We start from the raw sequence: 25,607 nt of genomic DNA, 5'->3' as shown, positions 1-25,607 counted from the left end.
TCAAGTGATCCTCCCACCTCAGCCTCCTGATGGTGAACGCCATCATGCCTGGCTAAGCTTTTTTTTTTTAATAGCAAGGAGGCCTCGTTGTGTTGCCCAGGCTGGTCTCAAACTCCTGACCTCAAGGATTTTTCCTCCTTAGCTGCTCAAAGGGCTGGGATTATAGGTATGAGCCACTATGCATGGCCAAGTTGCCCACTTTACATTGAGACACTTGACTTCTTTTTATTGATTTGCAGGAACTCCTTACATATGAAAGATTTTATCCCTTTGTCATAGGTGTAATATTTTCTTAGTTTGTTGATAATTGGGCTAAATCTATAAAATGTTTTTCTTTTATGACTTATACCCTTGGCATTAAGTCATTTTTAACTCTAAAGTTATAAAAATATTCACCAATATTTTCTCTATACCTTTTTCTATTTATATAAAACTAATAATATAGCTTTAAGTAAGGTGGTATCAGTTTTTTTCATATAGACCCTGCATAATTCTTATCTTAGGCACATTTATTTTTAGACACTGTATATTATTTGTGCTGTTACCTTGTGGGATCTATTTTCTGTTTTGTTTTCTAATAGGACATTGCTATTATGTGGGAAGGTTATTAGCTGTAATACATTTTCCATGTATTCTATATGATTTTTCAAAGCACATATTTTTATGTCATCTGAAACATGACTATTCCTTTCCAACTTGAAACTTTTATTTTACTTTATTGTACATGCAAAGACTTCCACAAACTTCCAATATAATGTTAACTATTCAGTGTTTAAAAATGTTGTAACTTTTATTCACACACACACATAGACGCAACATACACACACACACACACACGCAGTTCATCGCCTCTGAGAGTGAAAGAGGGAGGAAAAGCAAATGATTTGCAATTTAAATAAAATCTGGATAAATCTGACATTATTTCTTATAGTATAATATTAAATTTTTTCCCCTAGTTGCTGCACCTGAATTACTTTATCTGCGAAAACAAGCTCAAGAACTGGTGGATGAAAATGATGGATTGAAAATGACTGTCCATCGTTTGAATGTAGAACTCAGTCGATATCAGACAAAATTCAGGCATTTGTCCAAGGAAGAGGTAATGTTTCCAATTGTGAAAATCAGCTTTTTGGATTTTTTAGCCTTTACTGTTGAATTGATTTCCGATCTTGAGAGGTTCTTATTTATTATAATTTGATGTAAGAAAAGCTGTGTCCAAGGCACAATGTTTCTAAGAACCATTCTGTTTTTTGCCTTCTTCCCTCCCTTCTTCCCCATAATAAAGGCAATAAAGACTAAAACATTGAGACAATACAGAAGCGTACAAAGTAAAAGAGGCTGGATGAGGTGGCTCGTGCCTGTAATCCTAGCACTTTCAGAGGCTAAGTCTGGAGAATTGCTTGAGCTCTGGAGTTTGAGACCAGCCTGCGCGACATAGCGAGACCTAGTCTCTACAAATAAAAGATTTTTAAAACTTGGCTGAGTGTGGTGGCGCATGCCTGTAGCCACTCAGGAGGCTGAGAAAAGAGGATCTCTTGAGCATGGGAGGTCGAGGGTGCAGTGAGCTGAGATCACGCCGCCACTGCACTCTAGCCTGGGTGACAGAGCAAGACCCTGTCTCGAAAATTAAAAAAAAAAAAAAATAACAAAAGTAAAAGAATGAAAGTCTGTGTCGGCTGCTCCCTTCTCAGTCACGTTCCTGGAAGTTGCAGCTGTTGTCAGTGCATGAACTTGGAAAGGAAAGGAGAGTTTTCAGTTCTAAGGATAGTTGCAGAGTCCAACTCCACACACTCTCGCTGAGCAGGTCACTGCATGAGATGCTGGGAGGAGTGCCAGATGAACCAATGCTCAGGTCCTTACTCTTACAGAGCTCGGGGCTATGAGGATGTGAGCAACACTGTGGATACAGGAGAGGGAGGCACTACTGGCTGGGCTCTTGCAGGGGTAGAGGGCGGGGAGGCACACGGTGTTCTCCCGCAGCTCCTGGGAGTTCAGGCCTCATGGGCTTCTGAGTTGCTTTTTGAAGGAGGGCTTACATTTCACTTTTTTTTTTTTTTTAATAACAGCTTTGAGATATAATTGACGTAGCATCCAAATCATACCCATTTTAAAAGTGTACCATTTAGTGGTTTTTATTGTAGTCACAGAATCATGCAACCCTCACCACAATCAATTTTAGAGCACTTCTGTTAAATCAAGAAATGTCAGCTGGGCATGGTAGCTCACATCTGTAATCCGAGCACTTTGGGAGGCTGAGGTGGGCGGATCATTTGAAATCAGGCATTTGAGACCAGCCTGACCAACATGGTGAAACTCCATCTATACTAAAAATACAAAAAAATTAGCCAGGTGTGGTCATGTGCACTTGTAATCCCAGCTACTTGGGAGGCTGAGGCAGGAGAATCGCTTGAACCTGGGAGGCAGAGGTTGCAGTGAGCCGATATCATGCCTCTGCACTCCAGCCTGGGTGACAAAGAGAGTGAGACTCCATCTCAAAAAAAAAAAAAAAAGGAAGTGTCAAACCTGTTGGGAATCACTCCCTACATTACCCTGCTGCCCACTTCCTCCAACTCAGCCCCTGGTAACCACTGATCTATTTTATGTCTCTATTAATTTGCCAATTCTGAACATTTCATAGAAATGAAATCATACAAGACATGACTTTGTGTGACTGACTTTCACTTAACATAATACTAACTTTTAAACAAAAACAAATAAAGTTGTTGGGGTCCTATAATTCAAAACCTGCTTGCTAGGTCAGGGCCTTCTGCAGGACCGTGGGGCAGGTAGACAGGCCCAGGGACAGCCTCCTCCCAAGTTGTCTTCTGCCCCGTGCAAATGCCACGTTCTCCATGACAGTCTTCCCGGATCAACCCAGCCAGAAGTGATTGATCTCTGTCTTTTTTTTTTTTTTTCAGACACAGTCTCTGTCGCCCAGGCTGGAGTGCAGCAGCATGATCTCAGCTCACTGCAACCTCTACCTTCTGGGTTCAAGTGATTCTTGTTTCTCAGCCTCCTGAGTGGCTGGGATTACAGGCGTGTTCCACCGCACCCAGCTAATTTTTGTATTTTTAGTAGAGATGGGGTTTCACCATGTTGGCCAGGTTGGTCTCGAACTCCTGACCTCAAATGATCCACCCTCCCCAGCCTTCCAAAGTGCTGGAATTACAGGCATGAGCCACCATGCCTGGCCCTCTGTCTCTTTTAAACAATTGCAGACTTTTGTTTGTAATCACTCTTAAGGCACTTATAGCATTCTACCATATACTATTTTTGTATATCATGTTCATTTGTGTTAGTGGTATTTATTTCTGTTACTAGGTCGTATAATCCTTGAAAACAAGGGTTGCGTTGCAGTGTCCATAATGATTTAGCAAGTTGCCAACGTTTGCCGAGTGAGTGAGTAATTACCTAGATACTAAGGTGTTCACGTTGGAAAGCTTTTGTGAAATAAATAATTATTTTGTCCAGGCCATTGATACCAGATTTTCCGTCCTGCTGTAAACAAATAGAAAACCAGACAGAATATGTAATGCAAATGTTTACAGATGTCAAACAGCAGGCAGTACCGGCCTATGACCCTCAAGAGCAGCAGGATAAATAGATGAGCCTGTGATCTGCTTTCTGTCAGGAGGCAGTCTCAGATCACAGAGCAGGGAGGAAGGGCCGGAGCTGAGCCCTTCCCTGAGTTCAACAGAGATGAGAGTCTGGGGAAGCTGAGGAGACTAGAATTTGTACGGCAAGAGTACCAGAAAGAAGGGAGTCCTGGAGAGAAAGAGCTACTTACATAAATCTGCATGGGCTCCTTGGAGTCTTGTGGAATACCACCCTGCACATGTGTAGGATGAGACTCCAAGAGACTGGGCAGAAAATAAGAACAGGGAGCTGTGAGCTGCATGGTTCCCAGAGCTCACACAGCACTGGGAACCTTCAAGTTCTGCCCAGCCGCAATGGAGAGACCTTGCATTGAGTCAAGAGCACAAGAGGGCCATGCCTGAGAGGTATGGCTCAAAGAGCTTTTTAGGAAAGGTTACTACAGACTTACCATGACCAGGGTGAAAAAACAAGCCTCGGAAGCATGAAGGGGATCCACAAGCAACTTAGGAGCTGAAAGAAAGAGAGAGAGAAAGAGAGAGAGAGAGGAGGGAGGAAGGAAGGAAGGGAGGAAGGAAAAGAAACCAGTACTCGTTAAAGGAAGATAACAAAATCCAGCCACTCAACAATGTGACATTAAAAAGTTCCATATCCAGTGAAAACAGTCACTAGATATGTTCCAGATTTTAAAAGACTAAAAAGGGCTGGAGGTCAGGTGCAGTGACTCACACCTATAATCCCAGCACTTTGGGAGGCTGAGGCGGGCAGATCACTTGAGGTCAGGAGTTCGAGACAAGGCTGACCAATATGGTGAAACCCTGCTTCTACTAAAAATACAAAAATTAGCCAAATGCGGTGGCACACACACCTGTAGTCCCAGCTACTCGGGGAGGCTAAGGCATGAGAATCTCTTGAACCTGGGAGGTAGAGGTTACAGTGAGCCAAGATCTTACCGCTGTACTCCAGCCTGTGCGACAGAGTGAGACTCTGTCTCAAAAAAACAAAAAACAAAACAAAACAAAAAGGGCCAGGTGTGCTGGCTCATACTTGCAGTCCCAACACTGTGGGAAGCTGAGGCAGGAGGATCACTTCAGCCCAGGAGTTCAAGAGAGGCCTGGGCAACATGGGGAAACCCCATTTCTACAAAAAATACAAAAATTAGCCAGGTATGGTGGCGTGCGCCTGAGCAGTCTGAGCTGCTCAGGAGGCTAAGGTGGGAGGATTGCTTGAGCCCAGGAGGCAGAAGTTGCAGTGAGCCGTGATCTCACCACTGCACTCCAGCCTGGGTGATGGAATGAGACTCTGTCTCAAAAAAAAAAAAAAAAAAAAGAGGACATAAAAGACTTGATAGCTAAATGCAACATGTGACCCTGAACTGGATCCTTGATCAGAAAAGAACATTAGTAGGAAAATAGATGAAATTTGAAGATAACGTATAGGTTAGGTTAGAAAATAGTAGTATAGGCTACTCTAGCCTACTATAGGCTACTCTAGGCATACTGCCTATGGGGTACCCCTGCTCTACAAGGAGCAGTAATATATATACATATATATATTGTATATATATTATGAAAATAGCATTGTTATCAGTGTTGATTTCCTGATTTTCAAGACAGTACTGTGGTTAAGTATATTAATGTTTTTGTTTTTAGGAAATACAAGTATTTAGAGGAAAAGGGGCATTATATCTGCAAATTACTCTCAAACATTTCAGAAAAAATATTCTCTCATGTATACATACATACATAGAGATAGATAGATGGGAGGGTATATGAGAGAGTGGATGGATGGATGGATGGATGGATGGATGGATGGATGGATGGATGGATGGGTTGGCGGGCAGGTGGGTGGGTAGGCAGATGGATAGATAGATCAATGCATAGATGGGCAATGCCCAGTCTAGATTAAGAATATCTAAGACTTGAAATTTCAGAGGAAGCGTGGTTTAACTTGTCTTCAATATTTGTTTTGTTCTTAGAGCTTAAATATTGAAGGCCTCCCATCCAAGGGCCCTATACCACCCTGGTTGGTAAGTGAAAGTTATTTAATTTCAGGCCCATATTTTCAGGCTGTGTTTGCATAGCTATTAAAAACCATTTCAGGCCAGGCGCGGTGGCTCATGTCTGTAATCCCAGCACTTTGGTAGGCTGAGGCAGATGGATCATTTGAGGTCAAGGGTTCAAGACCAGCCTGGCCAACATGGTGAAATCCTGTCTCTACTAAAAATACAAAAATTAGTCGAGCATGATGGTGCATGCCTATAGTCCCAGCTACCTGGGAGTCTGAGGCAGGAGAATCACTTGAACCCGGGAGGTGGAGGTTGCAGTGAGCTGAGATCATGCCACTGCACTCCAGCCTGGGCTGCAGAGTGGGAATGGATTCAGGCAACGGAACTCATTCTAACCGCAGGAGGCCAAGCCTGTGTGGGTGTTGTAGATGCCTCCTGTGCCCCCTGCATTCCTCTGGGTTCCTCATTTAAGTGTCCATATAGATCCCTGAAATTGGAAGGATCCAGCAAAAGAAATGTTGGTTGTTCTGGGATCCTGAGCTGGGAGGGTCCTTAAAAAACAATAACAGCAACCAAAGAAACCATTTCAAACAAGTGTAACTTCTTGCCATTTAAAAATTTGCTGGTTGTGTTTAGATGTAAGAAATATATTAACCTTCTTATTTTTTTTTCTTTTTATTTTTTTGAGACGGAGTCTCGCTCTGTCGCCCAGGCTGGAGTGCAGTGGCGCGATCTCGGCTCACTACAAGCTCTGCCTCCCAGGTTCATGCCATTCTCCTGCCTCAGCCTCATGAGTAGCTGGGACTACAGGCACCCGCCATCACGCCCGGCTAGTTTTTTGTATTTTTAGCAGAGACAGGTTTTCACCGTGTTAGTCAGGATGGTCTCGATCTCCTGACCTCGTGATCCACAGCCTCGGCCTCCCAAAGTGCTGGAATTACAGGCATGAGCCACCGTGGCTGGCCTATACTAACCTTCTTTTGCTGTCTTTCTTCAGTTGGATATAAAATACCTGTCACCATTGTTGCTGGCTTATGAAGATATAATGAAAGAGAAGGATGAGCTCAATGCCACCCTCAAGGTAGGCTGGCAAATGTCTCAGAAGAGACAAGATTTATAAAATATAGGACTGCTTCAAATTTTATAGAAACGTTTTGAATGTAGGTATACCCAGCATACTATAGATAATCAAATGTTTATTAGAGGGCAGAAAGGAGGAAGGAAGGAGTGTGGCAGGGTGGGATGGAGGGAGGGAGGGAAAGAAGGAAGAGGGGAGGAAGTAAGGGAGTGATTGGCAGAGCAGGGGGGTGGATAGGGAGTGAGGGGAGAATTATGGAGGGTCAGAGCAGTGCTGCATGAGAAGCCATGGCTTTCTGGACAGCCAGCCCATATGGGCTGAGATCTTGGGGTGCAGGGAAGACAGCAGTGGGGAAGCGCTTCTTTCTGGCACTCTGCAGCTGCAAATACCACCATTAGAAGGGCCATTTGTGCTGGGCACGGTGACTCACGCCTGTAATCTCAGCACTTTGGGAGGCCAAGGTGGGTGGATCACATGAGGTCAGGAGATTGAGACCATCCTGGCCAACATGGTGAAACCCTGTCTCTACTAAAAATACAAAAATTAGCTGGTGTGGTGGCACGTGCCTGTAATCCCAGCTATTCGGGAGGCTGAGGCAGGAGAATGGCTTGAACCGGGGAGTTGGAGGTTGCAGTGAGCTGGCATTGCATCACTGCACTCCAGCCTGGCGACGGGGCAAGATTCTGTCTCAAAAATAAAACAAAACAAAACAAACAAATAAAAGAAGGGCTATTTGGGCAGACATGGGAAGGAAAGGCTGAAGATGTTTTAGGCAAACTTAGATGCTTCTTAATTCTAGGATGAGCTGACCCTAGGGAAGTCCGATTGCTGAGCTGTTTGACATGGAGAAGAAGTGAGGTTTTTATCCATTTCTGCCTTGTCCACCGCCGTTTTGTGGGAATGGCTTTGGGCAGTGGAGCTCATTCTAACCGCAGGTGTGGGTTAGAGAGGCTTCCCGTGCCTCCTGCATTCGTCTGGATTCCTCATTTAAGTGTCCATATAGATCCCTGAAATTGAAGGATCCAGTGAAAGAAATGTTGGTTGTTCTGGGATCCTGAGCTGGGAGGGTCCTTTAAGAGACTCCCAGCTTGTTCCTCGTCAGTGATGCTGTCCTGTGTCCATGTCCCATGGAAAGGAATTTTAATCCTTTTCATTTAGACTTAGTGTTGGATGCTTAATTTTCTAAGAGCATGTATGAATCTTGTACTAATTGAGTATATAACAGTCCTAATAACTAATAATATTATTATTTTGGTGCTCCTTCTAAATCAGGGTCAGCACACACTTTCTGTAAAGGGCAAGTTAATAAGTACTTTAGGCTTTGGAGGCCATGCAGTTTCTGTTTGTACCTGCTCAGCCCTGCTGTTGCAACATGAAAGCAGCTGAGGATAACATGTAAATAATGGGCGAGGCCGTGTTCCAATAAAACTTTATTTATAAAAACAGCCAGCTGGTTTGCACACGTTAGTTTGCCTGATCCCTGTTCCAAAAAAGAGTCACATGGACTGCCAGCAGTGAGTGAATGTGTCTGGGTGGAGGGATGAGAGGAGAAGCTACTTGATAGTGCTGCTTTAAGTTAAAAGGGTGTAAGCATAAACATCTGACAGCTGGGAGTAGAATATTTTAGAGGCACACCAGAGTAAATATTGGCACCTCAGATTCTCACCAAAGGACAGTGCAGGACACAGAAACTGGAAAAGCCCTGATGGCGGAGGCTCAGCTGAAGTGTCACACACACAGACTGTTGGGATCTGAAACAGACATAGACTGTTAGGCATCAAAACCGGCCCAGCGACAGACCTCGTGTTGCGGCTAATGGCCAATTAAGCTCTGCAGACTGATGATGCTAGTAAGACACTTTCTCATGGTTGTCATGGACAAAACTAATAGCGTTGGCTGGATGTGGTGGCTCATGCCTGTAATCCCAGCATTTTGGGAGGCTGAGGCAGGAAGATTGCTTGAGCCTAGGGGTTCAAGAGCAGCCTTGAGTAACATGGCAAAACCTTGTCTATACACAAAATACAAAAATTAGCCAGGCATGGTGGCACAGGTACTTGGTAAGCTGAGGTGGGAGGATCACTTGAGCCTAGGAGGTTGAGGCTGCAGTGAGCTATGATTGCACTACTGCACTCTAGCCTGGGCGACGGAGCAAGACCCTGTCTCAAAAAAAAAAAAAAAATTAAGAGCTTCCTCCAACTCCCACACTAACTAACCCCTTCCCCACCAAATCTAGCTTTAATTAAGGATGAAAAGGTGTTATTTTTTGTATTAAAAACCTCTAATTTATTATCCTGCATCTTTAAACAAAGGAAAAATGTCAGTGTTGATGGGCATCTCTGCCTTTTCTATCAGTATTCGGCAGTTAGAGAACAATGTTAGCAAATTAGGAATCCGATATTGAAAGCCCAGGTTCTTTGCCTCTTGTACTTTGGTCCTAGTGCTTTCTCACTAGACTGTAGCCTCCCTGAGAGCAGGCACCACTCGTGCTGGTACCGAGTGTTGAAGGCTGGCCCGTTGTAAGACCTTGCTAAATGGCTATTACCATTTGATTTTAGTCACCGCAGCAGCACCAGAACTGAGAAATATAGATGCGTGGGTATGTGTGTGTTATAATTTACGTACATTTTATTTCAGGAGGAAATGAGAATGTTTAGGATGCGAGTCCAAGAAGTGGTGAAAGAAAATGAAGAATTGCACCAAGAGTTAAATAAGAGTAGTGCTGTTACCAGTGAGGAATGGCAAGTGGCATTGTGTTTCTGCTCTTTTGCTAACTTAAAACAAATGATAATAAGAAAATATGTTATAAAATTATCAAATGCATAACTACATTCTTAAATATTTTAAGGGAGAGTTTCTAAGAAATTAATAAGGTATAATAAAACCCTAATAAATTATTCTAAACTTATATTTTAAAGATGACTTTTAAAATTCTAAGTAGGTTCTCAAACCTGAAATATAGTTGCTTTCTGCTTTTTATTTTCTGAGGTGGTATTTTTCTAGGGTGATTTTTCCATCTCAGACCTGGAGAGTCTCATCCCTTCTTAGGCCCCAGCGCTGGCTCCCAGGGTTTGAGAACAGAAAGATCAAAATGGCCTCCCAAAACAGAAAGCTCATGAGGCTTGCATGACCAGCTCCCATCCGCCCTGCCCTGGCAGATTCCCTGACAACTGAGGTTGCCCCACTTCCAACCTGTCCTTCCTCCGAAAGCCCCTCTGCACTCCTCACCCTCTAGGTCCTACTGGAATGGTGCTTGTCTATAGCGTTGCCTTCAGGAGAGGCCATTATTGCTCCCTTGTCTCTGTTTTCTCTTCTCTTCTCTTCCTTTTCTTTTCTTTTCGAGACAGAATCTCGCTATGTTGCCCAGGCTGGAGTGCAGTGGCATGATCTTGGCTCACTGCAACCTCTGCCTCCTGGATTCAAGCGATTCTCCTGCCTCAGCCTTCTCAGTAGCTGGGATTACAGGCATGTGCCACCACGCCCGGCTAATTTTTGTATTTTTAGTAGAGGTGGGGTTTCACCACATTGGCCAGGCTGGTCTCAAACTCCTGACTTCATGTGATCTGCCTGCCTTGGCCTCCCAAAGTGCTGGGATTATAGGCGTGAGCCATCGTGCCCGGCGTCTCTGTTTCTTAAGTTGTTTTAGAGTTAGGGTCTCACTCTGTCGCCCAGGCTGGAGTGCAGTGGCTCCGCCATAGCTCACTGCAGCCTCAACCTCCTGGGCTCAAGCCATCCTCCCACCTCAACTTCCCAAGTAGCTGGGACTACAGGTGTGCCCTACCAGGCCCAGCCATTTAAAAAATTTTTTTCATAGAGACAGTCTCGCTGTGTTACCCAAGCTGGTCTCAAACTCTTGGGCTCCAGTGATCCTCCCATCTTGGCCTCCCAAAGTGCTGGTATTGCAGGCATGAGCCACTGCACGCGGCCCCTTGTCTCCAGTTCTGATGTACCCCTAAACACATGCCCTATCCCAGTACCTGCCACACTGTGCCTGCCTATCCTGTCTGCCTCCACATCTGCCTCCATCTTCTCCTTTGTGAACTCTGCAAGGGCAGGAACCAGTGTCCTGCTCATTTTTGTGTGTGGCCCCGCATCTAGCACAGCAACAGCAAATGCCTGTTAACTGAATTAGAGAAAGTATATGTCTTGAAAAGCCTAAAAGCAATATCTAGGCAGGACTAAGAAAACAAAAATTATTCACTTTGAGTAGGTATGTTATATTTAGTGTTTTCAAATGGCCTTAACATCACTGGAAAAAATGAAGTATTTTCTATACGTGATGTTTAGAAATCTGGAATTGAGTCAACAGCACTCTTACCATTGGCTCTCCCTGATTTTCTAGTCACTGATGCATCAGGTGGGACTGGCCCAGGCAACTCCTAGGTCTTGGTGCTCTGTGACCTCCCTGGCTGAGCTTGGATTTTCTTCCGTCAGGGTTCCTAGTGTGTCTCCCCTCGCACCCTCCTTGAACAGTGGCCTGGAAAGCAGCTTAGCCAGGCTGGGGCTCAAGAGATCTTGTCAGATTCTGGAACCCCGTGTTCCTTCCCTAGCCTTGTATATAGCCACAAATCCAACTTGTCTGCGTTTCCTTAAAATAAAATCAACGAAACACAGGAAAGAAAGGCAGGCCCTGCTTTCAAATGCTTTCAAGGGGCTCAAGAGACTTTGTCAGATTCTGGAACCCCGTGTTCCTTCCCTAGCCTTGTATATAGCCACAAATCCAACTTGTCTGCATTTCCTTAAAATAAAATCAATGAAACAAAGGAAAGAAAGGCAGGCCTTGCTTTCAAATCCACAGCCCTGCAGTGTTCTCCAATCCTGTGTGTGTTGGGATTTGAAATCTGCCCTTTGCTCTAGCATGATGGCCCACACCAGCATGGGGAGAGCATCAGGCTTGCTCAGGGCCTCCCTGAGCAATTCTTTGAATTCACTGCCCTCAAGCTGCAGGAGGGTCTCTGGGCTCTGGAGCATCACACTTGGTGGGCAGAGCTCCTTGCTACTCTCAGTACCTACACACATGCACGGCTGCTAAACCTGCATGCAGCACTTGGTTCACAGACTTCACACTTCAGCAGACACTTTCTTTCTTTCTTTCTTTTTTTTTTTTTTTTTTGAGACAAAGTCTTGCTCTGCCATCCAGGCTGGAGTGTAGTGGTGCAATCTTGACTCACTGCAACCTCCACTTCCCGGGTTCAAGTGATTCTCCTGCCTCAACCTCCCGAGTACCTGGGATTACAGGCGCCCACCACCATGCCTGGCTAATTTCTTTTTGGATTTTTAGTAGAGATGAGGTTTCACCACGTTGGACAGGCTAGTCTCCAACTCCTGACCTCAGGTGATCCACCTGCCTCAGCCTCCCAAAGTGCTGGGATTACAGGCATGAACCACCACACCTGGCCCAGCAGACACTTTCTGCTTGGTTGCCAGTAATTTCTCAATGAACTTCTGGGCTGCAAGTAAATTTTGTATATTTCTTTTCCTAACTTCCCCTGAATCACTGGCTAACCTCAGGCTTAATGGGTCTGTTTCTTTCTCTATAAAATAAGAGGGAGGCTGGACGCAGTGGCTCCTATAATGCCTATAATCCCAGCACTTTGGGAGGTTGAGGCGGGAGGATCAGTTGAGGCCAAGAGTTTGAGACCAGCGTGGCCAACATGGTGGAACTGCTTCTCTACTAAAAATATAAACATTAGCCAGGCATGATGGCGCATGCCTGTAATCCCAGCTACTCGGGAGGCTGAGGCGGGAGAATCACTTGAACCCAGGAGGCGGAGGCTGCAGTGAGCCAAGATCGTGCCACTGCACTCCAGCCTGGGCAACAGAGTGAGACCTTGTCTCAAATAAAAATAAAATAAATAAGTAAAACAAAACAAGAGGGAGTGTTGAACCAAATCTGAGATTCTGAACTTTTTTTAGGAATGAGGGATCAATCCCTTTCATTTTAAAAAGAAATGGCTCGGGCTCAGTGGTTCACCCCTGTAATCCTAATGCTTTGGGAGGCTGAGGTGGGAGAAGCACTTGAAGCCAGGAGTTCGGGGCTGCAGTGAGCTATGATCACACCACTGTGCACCAGCCTAGGCGACAGAACAAGACCTTGTCTCAAAAACAAAACAAAAACAAAAACAAAACAATTAAAAATTAGCTGGGCATGATGGCATGCACCTGTAGTCCTAGCTAGTCAGGAGGATCTGTTAAGCCCAAGAATTCAAGGCTACAGTGAGCTCTGATGGTGCCACTGTACTCCTGTCCTGCCTGGGTGACAGAGCAAGACCTTGTTTCTAAAAAATAAAAACTAAAATGAATGGAGGGAGGGAGGAAGGAAGGAATGAACAAATGAATGAATGAACAAATAAAGAAAAAGTCTTATAAATTAGTCCAAAACGCAGCCGGGCACGGTGGCTCACACCTGTGATACCAGCACTTTGGGAGGCCGAGGCGGGTGGATCATCTGAGGTCAGGAGTTCGAGACCAGGCTGGCCAACATGGAGAAACCCTGTCTCTACCAAAAAATATGAATATAAAAATTAGCTTGGTGTGGTGATGCATGCCTGTAATCCCAGATACTCAGGAAGCTGAGGTGGAGGTTGCAGTGGGCCAAGATCTCACCACTGCACTCCAGCCTGGGCAACAGAATGAGACCCTATCTCTCAATAAATAAATAAATAAATAGATAAATAAGTCTAAAACATAAAACAGACCATCATGGAGCTGCCCAGTTTGTGGCGGGAATGAGGAGGCTAGCACAGACCAGTTTTGGGTGAGTCCCCTCCTGACAGCATGGCAGCCTACTCTGTGGGTGCTGGTAGCAGGCAAGAGACACCCCCACAGTGCCCAGGAGCCAGTCAGTGCACAGCCTCTGTTGGGGCCACACCATTGTTACAGCCTGACTCCTTTCATCTTGTCTGTTTCCTTCCTCCTCCTTACCTTTAGGGTTTCAAGTGGAAAATCAAGATTGTTTACTGCTTTAGTAAGTAAACTTACTACCCAGTGTACTTTGGGTGGTCAACATTTCAGTAGATGATTTCTAAGGTCCCTTCAGCTCCTTCTAATCAGAATTTGTGATCTTGAGGGCTGAGCTGGGCTGGGGTTTACATTGCACTGGAAGGAGAGGATTTGCTTGTGCTTGAGAGGAAGGCTGGGGCAGATTCATACAGTTCTAAGAAACCATTTCAAAGCCTGCTAACAGAGTCTTTTTTTTTTGCAAATATGCTACTGATTACAAAGGAGTATTTTAAAATTAAAATGGGAACTTACTATTTCTTTAAATATGTTCCATATGGGCTTCAGAATAATATAGTGGGTGGCAGGACTAGAGGTTTATACATATGAAACCTCATCAGCCATTTAGTGACTATTCAAGCTGGGTACTGTGCACATGGGAGTCTCCTACTGTATCCTCTTTACTTCTGTACATGTTTGAAATTCTACATCTGAAAGCGTTTCTGAAGCAGTCCGTAATTCAGACTCGCGGCTGTCCTTCCCCAACTGACTGCAAATGGCAGGATTTGCTGCTGTGTTAATATGTTTAACATGGAGACATGGCTTGATATTCATTACCTATAATGCACCCATTGCTTCCTTTTAGATTCCAGAGTGTTTCTGTAACCATTCAGCACCTGAATCACAGTATTGCATCTTGTAAATCAATTGCAGGCGTCAGCTTCAGACTCAAGCAAAACTGGTTTTAGAGGAAAACAAGTTGTTGCTGGAGCAGCTGGAGATTCAGCAAAGGAAAGCCAAGGACAGCCACCAGGAGCACCTCCAAGAAGGTGAGGTCCTTCCAGCGAGGACTGGCCATGCAGTGATGTGACTATTGTCATTTTACCCTTCTATCTCCCTCCTGCCGGGGGCCCCGAATGAAAATGAGAGAAGTCATGTTTTACATTCTTGACTGAAATGCAGCTGTTTATAACCCTTCCATGTCATTACCCTCAATGCATAGATTGCTTTTTCATACTCCACAGTGTCTCTCATCATCCCATGGGTTTGTAAATCACTCGCAGGGATAGTGCTAGACTCAGCAGAACTGGTTTTGGGGTAAAATAGTACCTTAGAAATGGGAAAGATCATGCGAGGTAAACATCTGAAATAACACAGGGTCTCTTCCCAGATGTTTGTTGGATGAGTAAATAAGCAGAACCGTTCACGTTCTAAACAGTTCCCCTGTGTCCTTCCTTCCTTCAGTGCTGCGGGCACGGGAGGCGACATCTCTGCAGATTAGATCACTGTCAGACGCCTTCCAAGAGTGTCCCTCTTCCCGTGTCTTCCCATGCACTCTCCCAAACCCTAGGAGCTTCACAGTCTGGGACAGTGCACAACTGTAAGGAGGCCAGGCTAAGAGTCATCACTTCTGCTTTAAAACCACAATTTATGAGTACAAGAGATAGTGGCATTTTTTCCCTTTGTTTTACTGATTTTTCTTTCCTAGTGAAGAATGGCATAGGCTGGGAAACTGAAGCACAAGCCATCTTGCGTGAGGCCGTGGCGCCCCGAGAAGCAGATGGAGGTTTTCCCCTCTCGAGCTGCTTTTGGAATGGCAGCCCCTTCCACGCCATGGCAGGTCCATGAGCAGCCCCTGCTGTTGCTGCAGTTGCGGGGCTAGCACTTCCTGTTTCTGAGAACCAGGTTGTGTTTAAAGATGAGAGCATCTCCCAGAGAGGTGCACAGGAGTTTCCTCCACGTGATTTCTCCTGAGAGCTGCGTGGCCCAGGAGTATTTGCCTTTACTCTGGCATTGTTAAGGGGAGAGGGGAAACAGAGTTGTGGAGCCTCTTATCTTTGTTTTCAGGGTTAGGGATGACATTAGTTTCCTATTTACTGAGCTTAATTTTCTTGAACATACCAGATCTGAACAGAAAGAGGATTTCTGGTCACATGGGGTAGGGAAAACCTTTTGACCTGTATGATCCAGTGAGTTGCCTGTGCTGTTTTCCCATTGCCCAGAAACAGCCATTCACTTTGACCAATTAGATATTTTCTCTTTTTTCTTTTTTTCTTTTGTTGAGACAGTCTCACTCTGTTGCCCAGACTGGAGTAGAGTGGCGTGATCTAGGCTCACTGCAACCTCCGCCTTCCAGGTTCCAGCGATTCTCCTGTCTCAGCCTCCCGGGTAACTGGGATTACAGTCACGTGCCGCCACTCGCAGCTAATTTTTGTATTTTCAGTAGAGGGGGTTTCACCATGTTGGCCATGCTGGTCTTGAACTCCTGACCTCAAGTGACCCACCCACCTTGGCCTCCCAAAATGCTAGGATTACAGGTGTGAGCCACCATGCCCAGTCACCAATTAGATATTTTCATAGAGTAGAGAGATGTACAGTTTTATGCTACAATAAAATACCTCTAAGTGCTAGTGTCAGCAGATGCTCAGGAAATGTCTTATTACATACAACTATGTAACACAGGATGAAAATATTTATGACTTACTTTAGATACAGGAAATAAAATAAAAGTTTAATGAGGAAAGGTAAGGAAAATAATAAATCAGTTCTTTAGCCATGTTTGATGTCCTTAAAAATCTTGAAAATCTTGCAGCTTTAGGGACAATGTTATGACATATGCTTGCACACCCGTGTGTGATTTAAGGCTTCGGTCTCAGGAAAGTCAGTTAGTTGAAGACTGGAATCATTTTTGGTAAAATATTATAGTGGATTTTATTTTTAAAAGGATATATTTAGTGAGTGCTTAATGTAGAGATAGTAATTTCTTTTGGCTTTTTTGGTTTTTGTTTTTGGAGACAAGGTCTCACTGTGTCATCCAGGCTGGAGTGCGGTGGCCCAGTCACGGCTCACTGTAGTCTTGAACTCCTGGGCTCAAGCAGTCCTCCTGCCTCAACCTCCCGGATATCTGGGACCACAGACGCATGTCACCATGCCCTGCTCATTTTTAAATTTTTATGTAGAGATGGGGTTTCACTCTGTTACCCAGGCTGGTCTCAAACTCCTGACCCCAAGCAATCCTCCCCTCAGCCTCCCAAAGGGCTGGGTTTACAGGTATGAGTCACTGCGCCCAGTAGGGACAGTAATATCTAAGGACAAAGCCTTTGGTGTTAATTTACAACACTCCAAAAGATCTTTTTTTTTTTCTTTTCTGAGACAGAGCCTCACTCTGTTGCCCAGGCTAGAGTACGGTGGCGTGATCTCAGCTCACTGCAGCCTTTGCCTCCTGGGTTCAAGTGATTCTCGTGCCTCAGCCTCCTGAGTAGCTGGGATTACAGGCACCCACCACCACGCCTGACTAATTTTTGTATTTTTAGTAGAGACAGGGTTTCACCAACTTGACCAGGCTGGTCTTGAACTCCTGACCTCGTGATCCACCCGCCTCAGCCTCCCAAAGTGCTGGGACAGGTGTGAGCCATCACGCCCAGCTCAGAAGCTCTTTAAAAGGTCATTTTTATCAGCTGACTCTCATTAGTATTTCCTAATAGCCAATAATTGTGTTTTAAGAGGTCTTCTGTGCCAAGTTTTTATCCTTCTCTTTTGATTTTCAGTTTCTAAGCTGACTAAACAACTAATGCTCCTGGAGACGAAAACCCAGGGCCAGGAAAAGGAGCTGGTGGAGAACAGGGAACAGCTGGAGATTTTACGTGCCAAATGCCGAGAACTCAAAACACACTCGGATGGCAAAATCGCAATGGAAGTTCATAAATCAATTGTAAATGAATTAAAAAGGTAAGGATTTAATGTTTTGCCCTTTTTTTTTTTTTTTTTTTCCAAGACAGGGTCTTTCTGTGTTGCCCAGCCTGGTCCCAAACTCCTGGGCTCAAGTGATCTGCCCATCCCAGCCTCTCAAAGTTTTGGGATTACAGGCATGAGCCACCGTGCCCAGCTGATTTAATGACTTTTCAAGTATAATGAGTCACTCTGCCTGTGGTTATAGGCAGAATGGAGAGAGGTTGCTCAGTTCAGTTCTTTCTGGGTTTCTTCACCTACGGTCATGCACAACAGAGCGGCACAGGTGTCTGAAAGTGAGAATGGGACTTTTTTTTTTTTTTTTTTGAGACGGACTCTCACTCTGTTGCCTAGGCTACAATGCAGTGGCGCAATCTCAGCACACTGTAACCTCCACCTCCTGGGTTCAAGCGATTCTCCTGCCTCAGCCTCCTGAGTAGCTGGGATTACAGGGGTGCATGACCATACCTGGCTAATTTTTGTATTTTTGGTAGAGACAGGGTTTCACCATGTTGACCAGGCTGGTCTCAAACTCCTGACCTCAAGTGATCTGCCTGCCTTGGCCTCACCTCCCAAAGTGCTGGAATTACAGGTCTGAGCCATCACACCCAGCCTGACTTTCTTTTTCTTTTAATAACTTTGGTAATAAATGGTAAATTAAAGTAGTGCCTGGCTCTCCTTGAGGGCTGCAGTCTGCACTTTGTGTATGATTTTTTTTTTCATGCTGTTTTGGCCTTTATTAATTTTAGAACCAAAGGCAGTTTAAAATAGTGGAACTGGGCTGCGAGTGGTGCCTCATGCCTGTAATCCCAACACTTTGAGAGGCAGAGGCTGGCAGGTCACTTGAACCCAGAAGTTTGAGACCAGCCTGGGCAAAATGGCGAAACCACATGTCTACAAAAAAAAAAAAAAAAAAAACGAAAACTACAGGGGCATGCCCACCTGGCCACAATATATTTTTAAGTAAGGAGTTTAGGTTTTAAAACAGCACATAGAAAATGATTACAATTTTATTTTTTAAGAAGTGTGGGTGGCCGGGCGCGGTGGCTCACGCTTGTAATCCCAGCACTTTGGGAGGCCGAGTTGGGTGGATCACCTGAGGAGAGGAGTTTGAGACCAGCCTGGCCAACCTGGTGAAACCCTGTCTCTACTAAAAGTACAAAACTTAGCCAGGCATGGTGGCAGGCACCTGTAATCCCCGCTACTTGGGAGGCTGAGGCAGGATAATTGCTTGAACCCGGGAGACGGAGGTTGCGGTGAGCCGAAATCGCACCACTGCACTCCATCCTGGGAGACAAGAGCGAGACTTTGTCTCAAAATAAAAAAGAAATGTGTGGTGTATGTGTGTGTGTGTGTGTGTCTGTAACCAGCCGTAACAGTTTGCCTGGGACTGAGGGGTTTCCCGGGATGTGGGACTTTTAGAGCTAAAACTAGGAATGTCCTAGGCAAAGTGAAATGAGTTGATCATTCTAGTATGTATGTATAAATGTATGTGTTTGTATAATTACATGTGTATGTGTGGATATATAAAATATATATATACATATGTATGGTATGTATGTAATTGGCTAATTGGTAATAGTCTGGATGGGAGGATTGCTTAAGCCTAGGAGTTTGAGATCAGCCTAGGCAACATTGTGGGGAAAAAAAAAAAAAAAATATATATATATATACACACACACACACTATATATATATACACTATATATATATAGTGGCTATTTTCTCATGTCAAAAAAAATCTTGTATGTGTATGTGAGAGAGAGAGATGGTATATATATTAACTATGTATAGGAAACATACATAATTAATATATAATAAATTATATGTATAATTATATATAAATATTTTATATATTTATATATCTTATATAAATTATAAAATTATATATGTGTATATATAAAAAATTACATATATACTGTAAGTACATGGAAAAAAGATAGGCAGAATGGGAAAATATTAATAGAAATTATCTTTGACAGATGAGATTGTGTTTTCAACCAGGGTCTTCGAGAGAAGCAACCAATAGGTTAGTGAGAAAGACAGAGAGAGTGAGATTTCTTTTAAAAATTAGCTCACACAATTGTAGGGGCAGGCAAGTTCAAAATTCATATGGCAGGCCAGCCCATTGGAAACCCAGGCAGGATCTCTATCTTACAGTTTTGAGGCAGAACTCCTTCATTGAGAAACCTGTTTTTGCTCTTAAGGCCTTAGATTAGGCTCACCTACATTAAAGAGAGTAAACCTCCTTTATTTAAAGTCAATTGATTGTAAATTTTTTTTTTTTTTGAGACGGAGTCTAGCTCAGTTGCCCAGGCTGGAGTGCAGTGGCGTGATCTCGGCTCACTGCAAGCTCCGCCTCCCGAGTTCATGCCATTCTCCTGCCTCAGCCTCCCAAGTAGCTGGGACTACAGGCGCTTGCCACCACGCCTGGCTAATTTTTTGCATTTTTAGTAGAGACGGGGTTTCACTGTGTTTGCCAGGATGGTCTTGATCTGCTGACCTCGTGATCCACCCGCCTCGGCCTCCCAAAGTGCTGGGATTACAGGCATGAGCCACCGCGCCCGGCCCGTAAATGTTAATGACATCAACAAAATACTTCACGGCAAAGTCTAGTGTTTGATCTAACAACTGGGCACCACAGCTGAGCCAAGGTGACACATAAAATTAACCATCACAATGGGTAATTTTAATTTTTTTTTTCCTTTTTTTTTTTGAGACAGAGTCTTGCTCTGTCACCCAGGCTGGAGTGCAGTGGCGCGATCTTGGCTCACCGCAACCTCCACCTCCCAGATTCAAACGATTCTCGTGCCTCAGCCCTGCTTATAGCTGGGATTACAGGCATGTACCACCACACCTAGCTAGTTTTGTATTTTGTTGGCCAGGCTGGTCCTGAACTCCTGGCCTTAAGTGATCTGCCTGCCTAGGCCTCCCAAAGTGCTGGGATTACAGGCATGAGCCACCAGCCTGGCCTCTTGTATGTTTTTATATTTCCAAGTGTCCTATTCACTTTTGAAATAAGGGGGAAAAATGTTTTAAACGGTGAGTCTTTCAGTTCAAAATGGTTGACTGAATAGACCTATTGACATCTGTTTCTCTCCAGCTCCTCCTTCTCCCTCCGTAGCGTTGGTGTGGGGCAACAAATGAGCTAGTGCATGTGAAGCTTGGTGCTTTAGTAAATGCTGGTGATTCCAACTACTGGAGCCCAGTGGTTTTGACTCTACTATTACATGCCGACTGGGCCAGACTCGTGCTTTGCTTTGCTTTTTTGAGATGAGATCTCCCTCTGTCACCCAGGCTGGAGTGCAGTGGTGCGATCTTGGCTCACCTCCTGGGCTCAAGCCATCCTCCATTTCAGCCTCCTAAGTAGCTGGGACCACAGGCACGTGCCATAGCTCCTGACTATTTTTTGTATTTTTATTAGACAGGGTTTCACCATGTTGCCCAGGCTGATCTTGAACTGGGCTCAAACAGTCTGCTCACCTTGGCCTTCCAAAGTGCTGAGATTCCAGGCATGAGCCACCATATGTCTCCAGACATGTGCTTTTCTATTGCAATAGAGGAAGGAAATATTTTTGAAATCATGTTCATCTTTATAATTTTATGTTTCTCAAACATCTGCTCCAGCGACCGACGTGTTTTTGTGGCCGTGTCATAACTACATAAACATACAGTCATGTACCACATAACAATGCTTCAGTCAACAGTGGACCACATATACGACAGTGGTCCCATACAATTATAATGGGGCCAAAAAATTCCTATCACTTAGTGATGTCATAGCCATTGTAACATCGTAGAGCAATGTGTTACTCTTGTGTTTGTGGTGATGCTGGTGTAAACAAACCTACTGCACTGCCAATCCTGTGAAAGCCTAGCACGTGCAGTAATGGATGGTGCATAATACTTGATAATGATAATGAGTGACTATGTTACTGGTTTATGTATTTGCCCTACTTTTTATTGTTATTTTAGAATGTACTCCTTCTACTTATGAAAAAATAAAGTTAACTGTAAAACAGGTTCAGGCGGTTCCTTCAGGAGGTGTCCAGAAGCAGGCATTGTTATCACAGGAGGTGAAAGCTCCATGCACGTTACTGCCCCTGAAGATTTTCCAGTGGGATGAGACATGGAGGTGGAGGACAGTGATATTGATTATCCTGCCCCTCTGCAGGCCTAGACTCCTGTGGCATTTGTTCTTCATTTTTTTAAAGAATGTCTAGAAAGTTTTAAACATTTTCTTAATAGAAAAAAGCTTGAGAATAAGAATATAAAAATAGAAAATATTTTTGTACAGCTGTACAATGTGTGTGGTTTTTGTTTTTGTTTTTGTTTTTGTTTTTGAGATGGCGTCTCGCTCTGTCGCCCAGGCTGGAGTGCAGTGGCGTGATCTCGGCTCACTGCAAGCTCCGCCTCCCGGGTTCACGCCATTCTCCTGCCTCAGCCTCCTGAGTAGCTGGGACTACAGGCGCCTGCCACCGTGCCCGGCTAATTTTTTTTGTATTTTTAGTAGAGACAGGGTTTCACTGTGGTCTCGATCTCCTGACCTTGTGATCCGCCTGCCTCGGCCTCCCAAAGTGCTGGGATTACAGGCGTGAGCCACCGCACCCGGCCTACAATGTGTGTTTTAAACTGTGTTATAAAAAAGTCAAAAAGTTAAAAAATTAAAAAGTTTGTAAAGTAAAAAGTTACAGTATACTAAAATTAATCTATTATTGAAGAAAAAATTTTAAAAATAATTTAAATGTAGCCTAATTGTACAGCATTTAGTCTACGAGAGTGTATAGTAATGTCCTCGGCCTTCACATTCACTCATCACTCACTGACTCACCCAGAGCAACTTCTTCCAATCCTGCAAGCTCCATTCATGATAAGTGCCCTGTATAGGTGCACCATTTTTATCTTTTTTTCTTTTTTTTTTTTTTTTTTTTTGAGGCAGAGTCTCGCTCTGTCACCCAGGGGCTGGAGTAGTGCAGTGGCACGATCTTGGCTCACTACAACCTCTGCCTTCTGGGTTCAAGCAATTCTCGTGCCTCAGCCACCTGAGTAGCTGGGATTATAGGAGTGTGCCACTATGCTTGGCTAATTTTTGTATTTTTAGTAGAGATGGGGTTTCACCATGTTGGCCAGGCTGGTCTTGAACTCCTGGCCTCAAGCATTCTGCCCGCCTCAGCCTCCCAAAGTGTTGGGATTACAGGCATGAGCCACTGCGCCTGGCCTATCTCATCAATCTTGATTGACTGATATTTCATTAGGATATGTGTAGGTGTGGGGGTCTTTTTTTCATTTGCTGCCGTGGGTACCTCTGCAGTGAATCCACCAAGGTCTTCAGAGGTCTGCAAATGCCCTTCAGCTATTCACTTCTTCCTTTCTGCTGTCTCTCGTATCCTTCTGAGGTTCCTGATGATCTAAGGCTGGACCTCCTGGATGGGTTGTCCACTTCTAGTACCTTTTATCTCCATTTCCCAATTGTTTGTTTCCTTGGTTCTGAGAGGTTCCTCAAATATATCTTTCAGCCCTTGTGATATTTTTATAATTCTGGTAATCATGTTTAGTCTGGCTTTTATTTAGTGGCTATACTTTCTTTTCTCATGGCATTTTGTTCTTTTAAAGCCTCCTTAGTCCTCTGTGTTAATTCAGTTTCCCTTGAGCTTCTCTGCTTATCTGGATCTCTCTTTCATGTTGCAATTTCTTTCACCACACCTAATGATCCTTGCTGCTTGTTCACATCTAGTCATCTGTTCTGATTTTAGGAAGAGGAACTACTGGTACTTGGTGTATACTGTGTCGGTTGAGGGATTTTCTGCCCTGGTGGTTCCCTGTGCAGGCATCTCCCTGGCTGCTGAGCAGGCCTCTGTGTATATAGATAAGGTGCATGCAATGGTCAGTTTCACTTTAGGATGCAAGTCTCCCAAAAGCCAGGATAAAGGCTTCCCTTTGTAGATACAACCTGTCCCCCTACATCTTTAGCTCTCCCCAAAAGAGTTTGCTAAATTTCCTTAGAGAAGTGGGTTGACACCTTGTTTTTCTCCCACCTTCATCATGAGTAAGCCCAGCCTTTCTAGAAAATAGTAAAAGCAAAGAGAGCCATCTCTTCTTCCAGGTATGACCGCCAGTCCAACCCAAAGCCAACTGACAGCTCACCAGGCACATGAGCTTGTGCCGTTTCCCATGTCACTGTTCCTTCCAAACAGGGTTGCCAATGGGCAGAGGAAGCAAGACAAAATACCCATTATTTGCCTTCCTTTCAACCAGGGTAGGCGAAAGAACACATACACGCCACACCTCAAGGCTTGCCCTGCAGAGGTTCAATAAGCCTTTTTATCCCTGCACAAAAATCTTGTCCTCACGACCTCACCTTTGCCTGAGGCATAACCCTTTCCCAAACTCCTCCCCAGACATTCCCCCAGTGTGAGCGCTGGTTCAGCAGCTGCTTTGCTGATAGATCAGTGCGTATTCTGCATGTGGCCTATCTCTATTATGATGCCAGCATGGGAAGGGGCTGCCTAGTGGAGGCTGTCAGAGGGCACTTCTACTCCCTTGAGCCTCACTCCAAGGTATCCTTGGCTTCCGTAGCCAAAACAAAAACTCAATTTCCTACTCCTCGTCCGGGCGCGGTGGCTCAAGCCTGTAATCCCAGCACTTTGGGAGGCCGAGACAGGCGGATCACGAGGTCAGGAGATCAAGACCATCCTGGCTAACACAGTGAAACCCCGTCTCTACTAAAAAATACAAAAAAATAGCCGGGCGAGGTGGCGGGCGCCTGTAGTCCCAGCTACTCGGGAGGCTGAGGCAGGAGAATGGCGCAAACCCGGGAGGCGGAGCTTGCAGTGAGCTGAGATCCAGCCACTGCACTCCAGCCTGGGCAACAGAGCCAGACTCCGTCTCAAAAAAAAAAAAAAAAAAAAAAAAATTTCCTACTCCTCATTTTGTCTATTTTTCTACTAGGTCTTCATGGAATCCACATATTCTAGCTCTGATGAATTCCTGCCCCTCTCCATGTTATAAATTCTCTCTCCAAACACCGCCCCTTCCATGGGAGAGCCCATTAGGGTCACATCCCCGGCCCCATCCTTCTCATTCCTCTACCCTCGACCCACCTATGAACTCTGTGCCCAAAGCCGCTGAGCCAAAGCCGCCATAAGGCTTTCCCTCCCCAACCAGTTCATTCTGAGCCACAAAAGTCTCTCTCCAATTTCCACTAAAAAAGGATTTGGTGGCATCTTTGTTATTTTAAAATGGTCATTTCTCCTCCTGCCTTCACCATTAGTGACTTCTTTTTAAACTTTTTATACCTTCTTTTTTTTTTTTTTTTTTTTTTTGAGACGGAGTCTCGCTCTGTCACCCAGGCTGGAGTGCAGTGGCCGGATCTCAGCTCACTGCAAGCTCCGTCTCCCGGGTTCACGCCATTCTCCTGCCTCAGCCTCCCGAGTAGCTGGGACTACAGGCGCCTGCCACCTCGCCCGGCTAAGTTTTTTTTGTATTTTTAGTAGAGACGGGGTTTCACTGTGTTAGCCAGGATGGTCTCGATCTCCTGACCTCGTGATCCACCCGTCTCGGCCTCCCAAAGTGCTGGGATTACAGGCTTGAGCCACCGCGCCCGGCAACTTTTTATACCTTCTTTACTTACATCTAGGGGGCTATCAGAACACAATCGTGTGTCACTTAATGGGGATACGTTCTGAGAAACTCATCATTATGTAATTTCGTCATTGTGTGAGCATCACAGAGTGTACTCACACAAAGCCACATGGCATAGCCTCCTGCACACCTGGGCTAGATGCTGGAGCTGTTTGCTCCAAGGCTACACACCTGCACAGCATGTCACTGTACTGAACACTGCAGGCAACTATAAACCAATGGTAAGTATTCGTGTATCTAAACATATCTAAACAGAAAAAGTACAGTCAAAATACAGTAGAAAAGAAAAATGGGGCTGGGCACAGTGACTGATGCCTGTAATCCCAGCACTTTGGGAGGCCGAGGCAGGTGGATCAGTTGAGGGGCTAATTTTTAAGTATTTCTGTAGAGGTGGGGTCTTGCTGTGTTGCCCAGGTTGGTCTCAGACTCCTGGCCTCAAGTGACCCTCCTGTCTTGGCCTCCCAAAGTGCTGGGATTATAGGCATGAGCCACCACACCTGGCCCCTGGTCTTTATTCCTTAAAGCACAGGTCATAAAAGTGTTTTGTTTCATCTGGAAGGGTTTTAAGAAAGTCCTGGGGTGAGACCCGGCGCAGTGACTCACGTCTGTGATCCCAGCACTT

At 44.8% G+C, this 25,607-nt stretch overlaps 1 protein-coding gene across 13 annotated transcripts in view; it reads left to right on the top strand.

Moving 5' to 3' along the window:
* Positions 1–25,607, top strand: part of CEP89 (centrosomal protein 89) — a 106,742-nt gene that overhangs the window by 40,710 nt on the left and 40,425 nt on the right. For 7 of the 13 annotated variants that reach the window (XR_010583581.1, XR_012427414.1, XR_010583580.2 and 4 more), the window contains 6 exons: positions 957–1,099; positions 5,573–5,623; positions 6,600–6,683; positions 9,315–9,418; positions 14,331–14,446; positions 17,165–17,345. Coding sequence is in view for 5 of the 13 variants with exons in the window: in XM_065536367.2 (XP_065392439.1) it covers positions 957–1,099; positions 5,573–5,623; positions 6,600–6,683; positions 9,315–9,418; positions 14,331–14,446; positions 17,165–17,345 (679 nt within the window). In the remaining 8 variants the exon portion in view is untranslated. Of the gene's footprint in view, positions 1–956; positions 1,100–5,572; positions 5,624–6,599; positions 6,684–9,314; positions 9,419–13,607; positions 13,645–14,262; positions 14,447–17,164; positions 17,346–20,768; positions 21,364–24,980; positions 25,137–25,607 lie in introns of those variants that run through there. The other 6 variants (XR_012427415.1, XR_012427416.1, XR_012427417.1 and 3 more) reach the window with 5 other exon arrangements.

This window comes from Macaca fascicularis, chromosome 19 (genome assembly GCF_037993035.2).
Source record: "Macaca fascicularis isolate 582-1 chromosome 19, T2T-MFA8v1.1".
Taxonomy (NCBI): Eukaryota; Metazoa; Chordata; class Mammalia; order Primates; family Cercopithecidae; genus Macaca; species Macaca fascicularis.
The sequence above is the reverse complement of the archived record's forward strand: the minus strand, read 5'-3'. Positions and strand labels throughout refer to the sequence as shown.